The 15768-nt window shown below is 44.5% G+C and overlaps 1 protein-coding gene across 2 annotated transcripts in view; it reads left to right on the plus strand.

Moving 5' to 3' along the window:
• LOC124012072 (ephrin-A3-like) overlaps positions 1-15550 on the plus strand; it is a 104782-nt gene extending 89232 nt beyond the window's left edge. The window contains exons 2-5 of one of the 2 annotated variants that reach the window (XM_046325451.1): positions 7058-7368; positions 8008-8073; positions 10590-10664; positions 13341-15550. In XM_046325451.1, the coding sequence (XP_046181407.1) occupies positions 7058-7368; positions 8008-8073; positions 10590-10664; positions 13341-13459 (571 nt within the window). In that variant the 3' untranslated portion in view covers positions 13460-15550. Of the gene's footprint in view, positions 1-7057; positions 7369-8007; positions 8074-10589; positions 10665-11382; positions 13314-13340 lie in introns of those variants that run through there. The other variant, XM_046325450.1, reaches the window with a different exon arrangement.
• The last annotated feature ends 218 nt before the right edge of the window (positions 15551-15768 follow it).

Below are 15768 nucleotides of genomic sequence, written 5' to 3' on the forward strand. Positions count from 1 at the left end.
TACCTACCAATTGGGGAGACAAAGGGGATAAAAGTTTTAAAAAAGATGAATAATTAGACATTGGTGGCATTGTGTTGTGTTACAAAACTACGCATTTTAGTGGCCTTTTATTGTCCACAGCACAAGGTGCACCTGTGAAATGAGCATGCTGTTTAATCAGCTCCTTGAAATGCCACACCTGTCAGGTGTGGTTTATCAGAAATGCTCACCAACAGGGATATAAACAAATTTGTGTACAAAATGCGAGCGAAATAAGCCTTTTGTGCGTATGGAAAATTTCGGGGATCTTTTATTTCAGCTCACGAAACATTTTACATTTTACTTGCGTTTATATTCTCGTTCAGTGTTCAAAGGCTGACAGTGCGTGGCCTTCAGATTGCAGATCTGCATTAGACAAATAGCGAGGTACTGCTCCGTGTCAGCGTTCATGGGCAGCCTTGCTATGTGGAGAAGAAGGTGCCATCTGTAGTGTCCAGATGTCTGTGTCCTTTGAAATGTTTGAATCCTTCTTGACTGTAATGTGATTTGTGGATTCAAATGAAGTATTTGAAATGTGTGTTCGAATGCGTAAGTGCTGCTGTCGTGCATGCGTCTGTGTGTCCTAGTGTGCGCACGTGTCTGTGCGAGTATGAGTGTCCACATACCTCCTCCAAGAGTTCTCTTACTCCTTGGCTCTTCTACACCGTTGTCTCATCAATGTGGCCTGTGGCCTGAGAGGAGACACATCCACAGGATGAGCACTGTGCTCTCGTACGCCTCTGCCGCAACACATGTCCCTGACATTCCCACTGAGGTGGGCACTGTGGAGAATTCACTGTGATGAGAGCCTCCATTCTCTGACACAACCCATTTAGAGTGCGTTCTCAGAAAGCGAGCGGAGCGAACCTTTTGTATTGGTATCAACACTGCTCTTCTGATAGAACGAGGGAATGGATAAAGAAAGAGGGAGAATGAGATCTGCTTTTCATCAGGAGGCACTTGGAGAATAAATAGAGGTGAGCCAGTGGCCTTTAAAATCCGCTCACAATTAGAGACTCACCTTCAGAGATAAGGGTTGTGTCCCAAATGGCATTCCATTCCTTATATAGTGCACTACTTTTGACCAGAGCCCATATGGCTCTGTGTCCGGTTTCCCAAAGGCATCTTAAGGTTCTAACATTGATGCTTTTGGAAAACATGGCCCTGGTCAGAGGTAGTGCACAATATAGGGAATAAGATGCGGTCATACACTCCTCTCATACCTCTGTTGATAGAAAATAAATGATTATAGGCTAGTAGTTCTGTACTTCTGTGAAGAAAGTCAAAGCCTGGCATTTATTTGTTGTGGTGTGACATCACCTAGTGGTCTTTTACTATCAGCTCTCCACCAATCAAAGAGCGGCCTTCGTTTCCATCTGCCCCCTCTATTAGTTGTTTTGCCTGAGAGAGACTCTGCCATATACTGGCATCACTATAGTCATTGTACGGTATTCATAGAGTAGCTCCAATCTGCAGCCAAACCTGGCTCCACTAGCTATGGGGACCTGTTTCCCTAATGTGTGCAGTCAGACAGAAATACACAGACTAGTGCTGTGTGTGTGTGTGTGTGTGTGTGTGTGTGTGTGTGTGTGTGTGTGTGTGTGTGTGTGTGTGTGTGTGTGTGTGTGTGTGTGTGTGTGTGTGTGTGTGTGTGTGTGTGTGTGTGTGTGTGTGTGTGTGTGTGTGTGTGTGTGTGTGTGTGTGTGTGTGTGTGTGTGTGTGTGTGTGTGTGTGTGTGTGTGTAAAGTGTAGAGCAGCATCCACCACCACCACCCTGAGTCATCTCTGAATCATCACTATTACTCCAGTCAGATCTAGGGGTAATCCCAGGCCTGAAAGGCTGCAGCGTCTAGCTCTTTTTTTCCCCATGCCTCAGCACTTGTTTTCAGCCTCCATTTTAGATCGAAACACAGTAAACTGCGCGCTAATTGCGAGGGTAACCCAATCAGCAAAGGGAGGATTGGCTGGAGACAGTGTGTACTTTTACTTGGAGACGATGAAATGACTTTTGGTGCTGAGGTACGAGGAAAAGCAACAGAGGCTGTCCCTGTCTCGCTAGCAGAGGAAGAAATTGTTTCTGCATCACTATGTTACTGGTGCATTTAGTACACGGGTTTAACCTGTAAAACCATCATGGTGACCTTGAGGGAGATCATTGATGATGTCTTGATGGTTTCCTTGTGATTGAATGAAGGTTGTTTGATGGTCAGACTAAGAACCCAACCAGAATGTGAGCGGCATACAGATACATTACCGACAGTCAATGTTACAGCATTGACATGAATGTAACGATAATGAACCATGTAATATATATATTTTTACTTAACCTTTAACTAGTCAAGTCAGTTAAGAACAAATTATTATTTACAATGACAGCCTACCAGGGATGAGTGTGTTAAACTGCCTTGTTCAGGGGCAGAATGACCTATTTTTTAGCTTGTCAGCTCAAGGATTCAATCCAGCAGCCTTTCGGTTACTGGCCCAACGCTCTAACCACTAGTCTACCACTAGTCTACCACTAGGCTATTACCACTAGGCTATAGTGGTAATGAATCATGTCACGGTGTTGACCATTTTGTGTATGCGTATCAAATATTGAAAGGTTTGGTTGGATATGTTGGTAAGACATTGCCTGGCTACCCAGACTCCTTGCTCCAGCCAAACGCTACGCCACGCCCACGGACGTTAGTTTCATCTCCAAAATGATTCTGGATTTGAGTACCTCCCTGACACATTCGGGTCCGTCCGATTGGTCCAGAAAACGATGGGTTGGGCAAGAGCCAGAACACACGTTTGAAAATGAGTTTTGATGCTCTGATGGGAGACTATATAATCACTGATTACTTTGTTTTATGCAACGCCCCTCGTGCCCCTCGTCGCCACAAACGACTTCAATGATGGCAGTCTCGGAGTAAAGTATGTAGCGAACGTCAGAGCAGCGGAAGAATTGAGTGTGAGTCGTCAGGCTAGTGATCTACTGTTACTAACAGTCAATGCTTTTACTGTGACGGTACTGAAAATGGCGCAACAGTAATGGCCATTTTGTTTATGCTCATTCACAATGGAGGTTGATTGAGTTGTAAGTGAGATTTTAATTTAGATCTTCCCCTGCAGAAGCAGACCCTTAGTTTCTGTCCACGGTTGTCTTGTTTGCAGTTTCTTTGTCATTCATTGAAAGCGGCTGTATTCTCAAAATACGTTTTAGTGGAGACAGTGGTGGAAGGTACAGTAGTGCTCTCTTTGTCTTTGTCTCCCGTTTCTCCCCCTCGCTCCCCTCTCTCTAGGCTGTCTTCACCAGCTTGTGTCGGCTGTACTAACGAGGAGTGCTTTCCCACGCATAGGAAGAGGATGATGATACAGCAGAAACGACACAGAGACAAGGCACAGCGGGGATGGAAAGGGAGAGGAAGAGAAAGAGCGGCACCATCACTCTTTTTCCCCCGTGCACTTTACTACATATATGTGTATCCCTGGGGTGCACTACATCTCTGTCTCTCCCTCTGCCTCCCTTTCTCTCCATTTTGTTTTCACTTGGTTGTCATCTTCGCTGTATCTCTTTCTCCTGTTTAGATTCCCCCACTAGCGCTCCCCATCTTCCTTTCTCCCTCTATTTGTTGTTACATCTTCTGCCCTCCTCCCCTCCTTGCCTCACCACCTCACGTGTCACCAAGTGGACTGCTTATATACGTCTATGACTCCACACACCTATTGAACTTCCCACCTCTGACTCTGTCGGTGACCTTTGTGATGGAACTGGGATCTAATTCTTATGTTATGTTATGCGTAGAGTGCGCTGCTAAAGTAGGGTTCAACACTCACACACATACAAATATGTACACACACACACACACACACACACACACACACACACACACACACACACACACACACACACACACACACACACACACACACACACACACACACACACACACACACACACACACACACACACACACACACACACACACACACACACACACACTTGCAAATGCACACCCTATCTCCTTTCTTTCCCTCTACTCTCTCAATGACAGAAGCTCCTTTCCTATGCATTTCTATCCCATTTGCGTCCATGATTCCCCGTAATCACATTCTCCATCTTTCCTCTTACTTTCCCTCTTACAGGTCTCTTTCTCTATTTTCCTCCCTCTCACCTCTTCCCCTCAATCTCTCTCTCTCTCTCTCTCTCTCTCTCTCTCTCTCTCTCTCTCTCTCTCTCTCTCTCTCTCTCTCTCTCTCTCTCTCTCTCTCTCTCTCTCTCTCTCTCTCCATCTCGTCCCCCCTCTCTCTCTTTCCCCTCTCGTTTTCCTTCCTCTCCCCCTCTCTCATTTTTTAAATCTTCCAATCTCTCTGCCATCTCTCCCTCTCTCTCTAAATATAGTCCCTTTGAAGCATGCCTGTGTTGGTTCTTTTTTTGCAACACTGTGAGACAAATATCTGTCATCCAACATCTGAGAGAGGAGTGGGGTATGAGCGACGAGATATTGTAAGATTTATGGCAGGGAAAGAACAGTGGTTAAGGGATACGATATTGCTCTGTCTTAGCATGTGTGTAATGGCAAACGAAGGGACAAGGAGAAAGATGAAGAGAGATGGAGCGAGGCTGAAGTAGGAAAAGACACAGAAAAGGAGTTACTCTACTACGCTATAATGAGAGAGAGGGAGAGAGAGAGGGGTTGTGACATTTCTGATCCTCATTTTTTAATTGAATAATAATCTCTCTTGAGAACTGACCTAGTATTGTGTGTGTGCGTGGGTGTGTGCGTTTGCGTGCATTGCACGTGTGTGCGCTTGTGTGCGTTGGCGCGCGTGCGCGCGTGTGTGAGGTTTCGCTCGTGTGCGTGTGCGTTTGCTCATTTTGTGTGTATGTGAGAGAGGAGAGTGAGATTGTAAGAGAAAAGAGAGAGAAAAAACCCTAGGGCTGAATGCAACTCAATACTGCCTCCTACTGTTACATAATATTCAATACAGCTCCAGTTGTTTCAGATTTCCCCTGCCATTTATCCTGACACAGATTCCCACCCACAGCTAAGGATTCCTCACATCTCATCAATTGTCCTCTCTATCCCTTCAGGATAGGTGTAATGAGTTTGTATAATAATACTTCGTACAATTACGATAATGAATATACATAGTATGATAGATAAACAGCCATCCCACTGGGCACAGACGGCATTTCAATGTCTTGTTTTGATTTACATTTGGTTGAGTTGTCAACTAACCTGAATTCAATGTAAAATCAGCAACATGCCATTGGATTTAGGTTAAAAGTTGGGTGAAAAAAATTAAAACGTTGATGACTTTGCGAATCAAATCAGTTGTCCACGTTGATTCAACATCGTCACATTGAATTTATTGGTTGAAATTACGTGGAAACAACGTTGTTTCAAACCAGTTTTTGCCCAGCGGGATGTCAAGCCATGTCATGGTGGCAGGATGTTACATGATGTGGCAATCATCTTCTCCCCTAAGGCTACAGGAACACAAAGTATTTCGATACTTCTCCCCTAAGGCTACAGGAACACAAAGTATTTCGATACTTCTCCCCTAAGGCTACAGGAACACAAAGTATTTCGATACACCCGCAATAACATCTGCTGAAAATGTTTAAGAGACTAATAAAATATGATTTGATTTACAGTGACACACATGCATGGATGCACGCACACACGCGCACACTTCACATGTCCCAAACCAAGATTGATCTTCTGTAACTGCTAACACACTGGTACAGTGTGTTCGGTCAGCGCAGGCACATGGAACCTAGCCCCTTCACGTCAGTGTATCCCTCCTCCCTGTGGTAGAAGAGCCACTTAGCCAATTACATGATCTTCTTCCGCTTCACTCAAGACTATGTCGTGAATTGAAATGGGAAAAAACAAGAACAATCAACATATTTTATACTTAATCAAAATAAATGTAATTTCAATCATTTGATCATTTCATTTTACCCAAAAATGTAATACTAAATCCAACTTAATGTTGCTCAAAATATAAGTATCGTTTATCGTTTATGAAGAACATTTTGTGATTTAACTCATTGGAAGACTGGTTTTAATCTCCTTACACCTCCTATCTTGCCACATGACTCTAGCCAACATTTTTAGACTAGGATTCTTAAACACAATGTTGTATGTTCGAAGAAAGAAAAGTAATTCTAGATTAGTATTATCAGTAATCAGCCTGTTGTGCCATGAGGTGTATCCTCATGGGGAGAGAGGGTAGCCTAGTGGTTAGAGCGTTGGACTAGTAACCGAAAGGTTACAAGTTCAAATCCCCGAGCTGACAAGGTACAAATCTGTTGTTCTGCCCCTGAGCAGGCAGTTAACCCACTGTTCCTAGGCTGTCATTGAAAACAAGAATTTGCTCTTAACTGATTTACCTAGTTAAATAAATCCTGCAACACCTGCTGTAAAATCTGTAGTTTCTGCTGGTGCATTGAGCACTGTGCTCAATAATGCTGAACAAAATATAGACTAAAAACTAAACAATGTAGATATAGAAATCAACATTAAACATTAAAACAGTCTAGAAGAAGTGATCTAATTCTGCATTAGACAGGATTTGAAACACCATGATAGTGTTGAGAAGCTATAGAGAGAGGAATAAGCACAGAACTCCAATCACCAAAACAGTGTTTTCAACCATTGCTGGTAGTTCTCCCAGTCCCTGGCAAGGTGGTGTTACAACACACCATGTAATGATTCAAAACATCTCAAGACGAGGCTTCAATACTCCGACAAAGTTGTTTTCATCTCCCTCGTGTTGGTGGCAGCTCAGTTGCCACTAGTTTTGTTGTTAAAAGCACTTCATTGTAACAGGGTGAGTTTTATAGTGTGCTGTTTACTCATCCATGTATTTATTCTCTCTCATCTCTCTTTCTCTCCTATTTTTCGGACTTTATTTCCTCTTTCTCTCTCTCTCCTCTCTCACTCTCTTCTCTCTCCTTCTCTCCTCTCTCTTCCTCTCTCTGTCCCTCCTGCTCTCATTCCCCCCCTCCCTCTCTCTCCCTCTCTCCCGTCTCCCCACTCTCCAGTCTACGGAGGGAGGGCTACACAGTGCAGGTGGCAGTGAACGACTACCTGGACATCTACTGCCCGCATTACAACACTACCGCCACTAGCCAGCGGGGGACGCTGGAGCGCACAGTGGCTGAGCAGTACGTCCTCTACATGGTCAGCTACCGCGGCTACCGCACCTGCGACCCCCAGATGGGCTTCAAGCGCTGGGAGTGCAACCGGCCGCACGCGCCCCACGCACCCATCAAGTTCTCTGAGAAGTTCCAGCGCTACAGTGCCTTCTCCCTGGGCTACGAGTTCAATGTGGGTCACGAGTACTACTACATATGTGAGTGGAATTTTGCTATACTAAGTCTCTATAAGAGTACAATATTTATATAATGATGATTGTAGTACTACATCTGTAAGTGGTGGATCTGAGGTACTCTTCTCTCTCTCTCTCTCTATATATATATATATATATTGTTGTAGTCGAGTAATGGAAATGGATTGCATGGACTATCTATATAGCGCTTTCCCAAGTGTACCAAGTGCAGGTACTACATTGTAAGTGGGAACTCAGTTCAGCCATTACCAATGTGTAGCACCCACCCACATACCTTAGTAAATTAGAGTTGGACTATTACAGCATATCTTTGTGAGTCGTTGAACTACATTAGTTCATTTAACTCTTACACCACAATCCTAAAATATACTTCCTTCCTTGTGAATAAACATACCACTAATAGCTGTGTTAAACTGCTGTAATAATAGCAGTTTAACATTTCACTTTGTGTTCATTCCAAATGGCACCCTATTCCCTGTTTAGTGCACTATTTTTGACCAGGGCCTATAGGCTCTGGTCAAAAGTAGTCTACTATGTAGGGAATAGGATGTCATTTGGAACACAACCATATACTCTGAGTGTTAGTTCATAGGCTGGCCTATAGATGGCACATGGCTGACGTGTATCTGTATTCTGTTGAAGCCACGCCCACCCATCACCATGGCCACAGCTGCCTGAGACTGAGAGTCTACGTCTGCTGCTCCACGGGTGGGTCTCTCTCTCTGTTTCTTTCTTCTTCCCTCTTCCTCGTATACATACACACACACAGTCACACACACTCTCATGCAGGCACTCACACACCCCAGCTGTGTTTTCGTGACATTTTCACCATGCAAAATCGTATTTTCACTAACCCCTAAACCGAACCCTAACCCTTAACCTTAACCCCCCAAACCCCTAACCCTAACCCCAAAACCCTAAACCTAACCCTACCCCCAAAACCCTAAACCTAACCCTACCCCCAAAACCCTAAACCTAACCCTACCCCCAAAACGCTAAATCTAACCCCTAAAACCCTAAACTTAACCCTAACCCCGAAACCCTAAACCTGACCCTAACCCTAACCCCAAAACCCTAAACCTAACCCTAACCCCTAAAACCCTAAACTTAACCCTAACCCTGAAACCCTAAACCTAACCCTAACCCCAAAACCCTAACCCTAACACTAACCCCCAAAACCCTAAACCTAACCCTAACCCCTAAAACCCTAAACTTAACCCTAACCCTGAAACCCTAAACCTAACCCTAACCTCAAAACCCTAACCCTAACCCTAACCCCAAAACCCTAAACCTACCCCAAAACCCTAACCCCAAAACCCTAAACTTAACCCTAACCGCCCTAACCTAACCCTAACCCTAACCCCAAAACCCTAACCCTTAAGCTTAAAATAGAATTTGAACAAATGCAGGACCTGGAAAACAATCCTACCTTTTCAGGACATTAAGGTGAAGTTTTACGACATTGGGGTCCTGATAATGTAGGAAAACACACGCACACACACACACACACACAGGAGACCTGAGGCTACAGCTTCTGACAGTGCTTTCCCAGTGTTCTTATAGTGAGGTTATTTCTACCTCACTCTGTTCCAGGGTTGTATATGATGTTCTATGTTATTCTATGTTTCCAGGGCTTTGATAGTGATGTTCAGTGTTATTCTGGGTCTCAGTGCTCTCAGTGCTCTCTCTCTATCTGATGCTTTCCCTTTCTCTCCCCCATTCCTCTTCTCTATTTCTCCCCTCTCTCTGTTTCCCTCTCTCTCTTCCCCACTCAACTCTCTCTGTGTTTTTGTGTTTCTGTCTCACACTCTCTCTCTCTCGCTTATCAACATCTCCCCCTCTTGCTCATCTCTCTGATAGTTGATGCTCTCTCTGATGGTGACGTTCTGTGTTATTTTTACTCCAGTAGCCTCTCTCTCTCCTGCAGGCCTTTGATCAAAGCCCTGTGCTGAAAGCTCCCCCTACTTCTCTAACCTTGTCACCATTAATACATCCCACACTCAGGCCAGTGTCAGCTTCTGTGTACACATCACCTTAATAACCCCCTCTCTGAGTGTCAGGGCTAATCTATTGAAGTGTCCACTCGGATTGTGTGTGTGTGTGTGTGTGTGTGTGTGTGTGTGTGTGTGTGTGTGTGTGTGTGTGTGTGTGTGTGTGTGTGTGTGTGTGTGTGTGTGTGTGTGTGTGTGTGTGTGTGTGTGTGTGTGTGTGTGTGTGTGTGTGTGTGTGTGTGTGTGTGTGTGTGTGTGTGTGTGTGTGTGTGTGTGTGTGTGTGTGTGTGTGTGCGTGCGTGTGTGGGTGCGTGCGTGTTTGTGTGTGTTTTTGTAGAAAGTGTGTGTGTGTGTGTGTGTGTGTGTGTGTGTGTGTGTGTGTGTGTGTGTGTGTGTGTGTGTGTGTGTGTGTGTGTGTGTGTGTGTGTGTGTGTGTGTGTGTGTGTGTGTGTGTGTGTGTGTGTGCGTCCGTGCGTGCGTGCGTGCGTGCGTGATTGCATGTGTGTGGTAGTGTTTACTTTATAAACCACAACCTTCACTCTGAACGGTCTGCTTAATAGCCTATCATCTGAACCCAAGCGTTCTCTGCTATTCTCATTCCACTGTATCTCTGCCCTATCCCGTTTGTTTCGAGAGCATTCTTCTCTACAAATGCACACACTTACAATATGCCTCATATCTAACAGTTTAACACACCGTACAGTAGCTCCCTATCAATGTGCTACATCCCTCTTTGCAGTACAATATTATATGGGTAAGCAATGTGCATTCTCATTTATAAATTCACTGAGCTGATGTTAATGTAATACCAAGTCAAGGCTATCAGTGCGTGTAATACTTTCCCTCTCAGTGAATATGCCTTCATCTTCTGCTCGATAGCTTCACCTCATAGGATATCTTCATGTACTGGACTGGAGTGTCCTGGCATTCACACAATGTGCGTCCAGAATGGCACCATATTCCCTTTGTAGTGCACTACTTTTGACCAGGGACCATAGAGTGCAGTATATAGCACTATTTAAGTAGTGCAATGTATAAGGAATAGGGTGCCATTTGACGGGCAATATAGGGAATATGGTGCCATTTGAGACCTGGCCAAAAGTAGTGCACTATGTAGGGAAAAGGGTACCATTTGGAATGCAGAAACAGTGCAGTGGCCGCCCAGTTAGTGTGTAAAATAAGTAGTGTGGGCATTTTAATGACATTGTGTATTTGTGTTCCTCTCTCTCTAAGTCTCCCACGATGATGATTCCAGTCAGACACCTCCTGACTACACATTCAGACCCAATATCAAAATACACAACATCGGTGAGTACTCTCCCTGATGCTCTCTCGATCTCTTTCTGCATCTCACATTCTCTTTCTTTCTCTCTGTCACTCTTTCTCTCTCAAGCACACACATACGCACACACACACAGCTGTCCTTCCTCAATTGTATCCTAGGTCTTCTAATGAATGGAAGATTCCTGTTTTACCAAAGACTTGGAGGTGAAGGTGAACGAGTCGATGGTGCAATTGAGTGGTTATATAAACACCCTTGTCCTCTCTCCCTCTCCCTCTCCCTCCCTCCCTCCCTCCCTCTCCCTCTCTCTCTCTCTCTCTCTCTCTCTCTCTCTCTCTCTCTCTCTCTCTCTCTCTCTCTCTCTCTCTCTCTCTCTCTCTCTCTCTCTCTCTCTCTCTCTCTCTCTCTCCTCTCTCTCTCTCTCTCTCTCTCTCTCTCCCTCTCTCTCTCTGTCTCTACCTCTCTCTCTCTCTCTCTCTCTCTCTCTCTCTCTCTCTCTCTCTCTCTCTCTCTCTCTCTCTCTCCCTCTCTCTCTCTCTCTGTCTCTCTCTCTCTCTCTCTCTCGCTCTCTCCCTCTCTCTCTCTCTTCCTCTCTCTCTCTCTCTCTCTCTCTCTCTCCCTCTCTCTCTCTCTCTCTCTCTCTCTCTCTCTCTCTCTCTCTCTCTCTCTCTCTCTCTCTCTCTCTCTCTCTCTCTCTCTCTCTCTCTCTCTCCCCTCTCCCTCTCCCTCTCTCTCTCACAAAAGCCTTTCTTGCTGAGAACCATTTAGCTTTGGCTGCTTCTGGGAGCTTGTGGCCAGCCGAGACGGGGCTAAAAGAGTGTGACCCGCATGAGATGGAAACTCAAACCAGGGCACAGATAGGGGAAGAACCCCTGAGCTATAAGACTAGTCTGAGAGAAAGGCTCAATGGTGCCTGGATGGCTCCACAGAGCATCGTAACTCATGACCGAGCTTAGGGAGAAAAAAATGAAAGTAAACACACACAGTCCAAACAATCCAGAATGCCTTGGGGAATCCTAATGCATCCTTCTGTACTTTGTGCATTAGTGACATCAACAGAAAGAGGACACAGTAGCAGTCATGACTCATGACCCATAAACACTTGCGTAACCCTGATGGCCTTGCTAGCCACACAGACCGCCCACTTGCTCACCCACTGGACCTGTCTTGGCCTTGGATTAGCTTTACCCCACCCTCTCTCTATTCTGATTGGTGTTTTTACTTCCTCTTCTGTCATATTTACAGTATGTTTCCTATTGGATGGGTCTCCATTTACCTGTATGTGAGTCAAAGGACATCATAGAGCAGTGCTCCATTTTACAACCCTGAGAACACCTACTGTAACAGCTCCAGTTTAGCTAGCACTACCTTACACAATCAGGAACACTATTCTATGGTACGAACTCACTCAACGCCCCTCCCGTACTGAGATAACATACTGATAAATACCTTGTCAACTAATCTCATAGAGTTAGATAAAGGACTCATCTTTGTATTTGTGCAATTTTTGCATCTGTGACAGCATGGGCAGCGCCATTGAGGCTATCTCTATGGTAAAGTAGTCAATGTTATTTTCTTTTGTGTTTGAAAACAGCATAAAGCTAATATTGGTGATTTACCTCCACCTGCAGTGCTTAGAGACCTGAATCAAATCTTTTGTGCCATTCATTTATTGTGGCCACTAGATGGCGGTGAAAAATCTTAAAGCCATTTAGTAACCATAGGCCATCCAATTTGAAGAAGAAGACAATGCTCTGATCATTGGCTGATCGCTCCACACCCATAAGAATCCCCACCCAGTTGACTACTTTAAAATAGTGGAAGCCCTCAATGGCAATGTCCATGCTAAAAGGGGTTATATCCCATCTCTATCTAACTCTATGCTAAATAGCATATATTATTATTATTATTATTAAATCTACCTTTCAGCTGGAACAATCTGTTTACCACAGGCACTCAGGCCCTATCACTTTACCATGTGACTTTATTTACCCACGTGACTGGTGTGGATGTCAGGGCTATGTGTCATCGCCGTAACCCGACAGACATGTTTCGATGAATGGCGTTGACGTGGCAGAAGCACAGTCAAACCAGTCGAGTTGGATGCTGTTCCTTCTCTTGAGTCGACGAAAACAAAATTCCAGACATTTCCACAAAAAGTGGAATGAGACAGGTGCCAAGTGTCATTCTTCTGTGTCTATACTCGAATTCTCGCTGTATCAGTGTCACACCTTGTATGTGTCTCTCTAATCATGTTAACTCTTCACTGTCTGTCCCCATAGGGGCCTATAGGGAGGCTCAGGATTCTTCTGAGACATCCCAGGCTTACATTGAGAATGAGATGTATTTTTCCCTGTTCTCTCTCTTTCTCTTACCCTCCAGCTAATGTACGCTTGTGCCTAATCAGTAGGTTTGTTCTATAGCAATTTCGTTTAATTGCAAATCCTGCTAGATGAAGCTAAATCGGTAGAATAAAAAGATCCATACACTTAAAAAATGAACAACAAAGTGTGTTTATTCACCCTCCCAAGAGGGAGTAGGGCATCATATGTAGCAGCGCTGATGATAATTGGTGATTTGTATTAAATTGCTCTATGTTTGTATTATTTGTATGCATTGCACAACATCAGCTGTAGATTGATTGAGTTAATGTGTAATTTGATGGTCTCTCTCTCTCTCCCCCCCACCCCCCACCCACCCAGATGAATTTAACCCTGAAATTCCCAAACTGGAGAAGAGCGTCAGTGGCAGCAGCCCATCACGCGATCGCCTTCTGCTCACCGTGGCAACATTGCTCATCTCCGCCCTTCTGGTGTCCTAACAACTGTCTCCCCGAGTGACATCACATGGATACCTGGACCGCTTGGCCTGAAGGGCTTTGTATTCACTAACCCTGGGTTCAATTAGAAAGTGGGAGTAAACCTAGGAAATGACACATAATTCAACCAAAAAAAGCCCGAATTACAATCAATTGGACACAATCATAAAAAACAGTACTTACTCTCGGATCGTACTCACTTAAGGAGAGGCCTTTAAAATCTGTTGTTTTGCCCTTGAGCAAGGCAGTTAATCCCCTAACACAACTGATCCCCAGGTACCGATGACGTAGATTAAGGCAGCCCCCTGCACCTCTCTGAGTCAGGGTTGGGGTTAAATGCGAAGACACAATTCAGTTGTGCAACTGACTAGGTCTCCCCTTTCACTTTCCTTTCCCTTTTTTCAAGTCTATTTCAACTCACCTCTAATCACCGTTGGTACACAGTTTGTGCGACATGATGTCTTCGGGTTCATGCGTTGTCAGACATTACACTATGTGCATATGTGCCACCGCATTTCATGCATTTGGTATGCAACCACAAGGACCAATAGGAGAAAATGGCATTCAGACTTATAGACATGATACTTCCATCATACCTAGGCTGCCTCTGGCTACACATATGCAGTTAAAGTAGGACATGTGCAGTGGGATTTGTAATGGGATGTACACAACCATACAGGAGTATGGCTGCCTGTCTGCTAAGGAACTCACATGACATTGCCTTCAGCTAGTCTCAATATGGAGAACCTTTGAGCTCTGTGGAGTAGGATGGACTGGGCTCCACTGAGCGTGACCAATAGACTGGGGACTGTAGGCCTCCAATGGGACTGGACTGGACTCAGCTGGACTCAGCTGGACATGGCTGTGCTGCAGTACTGTGGACCATGCTGGACTCTGCCCGAGATTCGCTGTACTGTGCTATGCCATATACTTGCAGCCATTTCTCTACACTGCTGCCATTCTACCGGATGTTAACCCATCTTTTACTGTCATTGGTGGTGTTGACTGGAAATATTTGGAGAAAATCTCTATAAGGCTTTCGAGTACGGTTGTCCATCTCCTCTAGATATTCTCTGACCTTGGCTTTGTGGTGCATAGAAAGGTCCAAAGGCCAAAATAGACAGTGCCCTCCAAGAACTGGTCCTAGATCTGTCCTAGATCTAAGACTCTGGACCTTTGCTTTTAGAGCATTTTCAGAAGCACACATCTGTGTTTTTGCTATATACATTTACCCATTTTACCCAACACTTTGAATGGGTTCCAGGTACCAACATTTTATCAATAGTCAACAGAGTGGTTTCTAATGCCACAAATTACAATATGAAACATTTCACAACAACAAATTCCCTATAAATCCAGACCTGATTTATAAAAATAAAAAAATCCCATCACTTTTAAAGGTTCCTGAATCAGGGCTGGTCATTATTTCAATCCCAGCCACCGTGGTAACGACCCAATACAGTCGCCAGAGTGCCACAGGTGCCTGACTGTGATTTGTGTCACAGATGACTTTAGCCGCCATTTTGTAAACATGTGTGAATGTGCAAACAGACAGCAGTCCTCTGATGTACTGTTTTATACTATGAAGTCGGACAATATCAGGATTGCATTATCGATGACAATGCTGTATGGTTTATTAACATTTTCATTTTTTAAGCACGTTACTTATTGATTTGCTTGTTTATTTATGTACATTTTCAAGTATTTTTTTCATTAAGCTACTGTGCCAAACTCTAATTTTGTTTTGCTAAAGCATTTGCTTCTTTTAAGTCCAGTACATGTGCCGGTTAAGACTATTGAGGAGAGATGTAAACTCTTCTTCTCACTTGTTATAAAGCATCACATTTAACCGTAAAATGTATGGCAACAGCACGGTACAGGTGATACCGGATAAAAGACGTCACCCCTTAAGTGCTGAAGTTAAACATTTTGACACAAGAAATGAGGATAGTGCATTGTAATGTGACTTTATATGCATACAGGTAGGGACAGAATGTATGTGTGTGTGTGTGTGTGTGTGTGTGTGTGTGTGTGTGTGTGTGTGTGTGTGTGTGTGTGTGTGTGTGTGTGTGTGTGTGTGTGTGTGTGTGTGTGTGTGTGTGTGTGTGTGTGTGTGTGTGTGTGTGTGTGTGTGTGTGCGCGCGTGCGCGTGTGTGCGTGTGTGCGTGTGTGCGTGTGTGTGTGTGTGTGTGTGCGTGTGCGTGTGCGTGTGCGTGTGCGTGTGCATGTGCGTGTGTGTGCGTGTGCTTGAGAGAGAAAAGGCATATCCTTGCACATTTGTGTGAGTTATGTATGTATTAGGAGTGTGAATG

The sequence above is a fragment of the Oncorhynchus gorbuscha genome, linkage group LG24 (assembly GCF_021184085.1).
Source record: "Oncorhynchus gorbuscha isolate QuinsamMale2020 ecotype Even-year linkage group LG24, OgorEven_v1.0, whole genome shotgun sequence".
NCBI classification, from domain to species: Eukaryota; Metazoa; Chordata; class Actinopteri; order Salmoniformes; family Salmonidae; genus Oncorhynchus; species Oncorhynchus gorbuscha.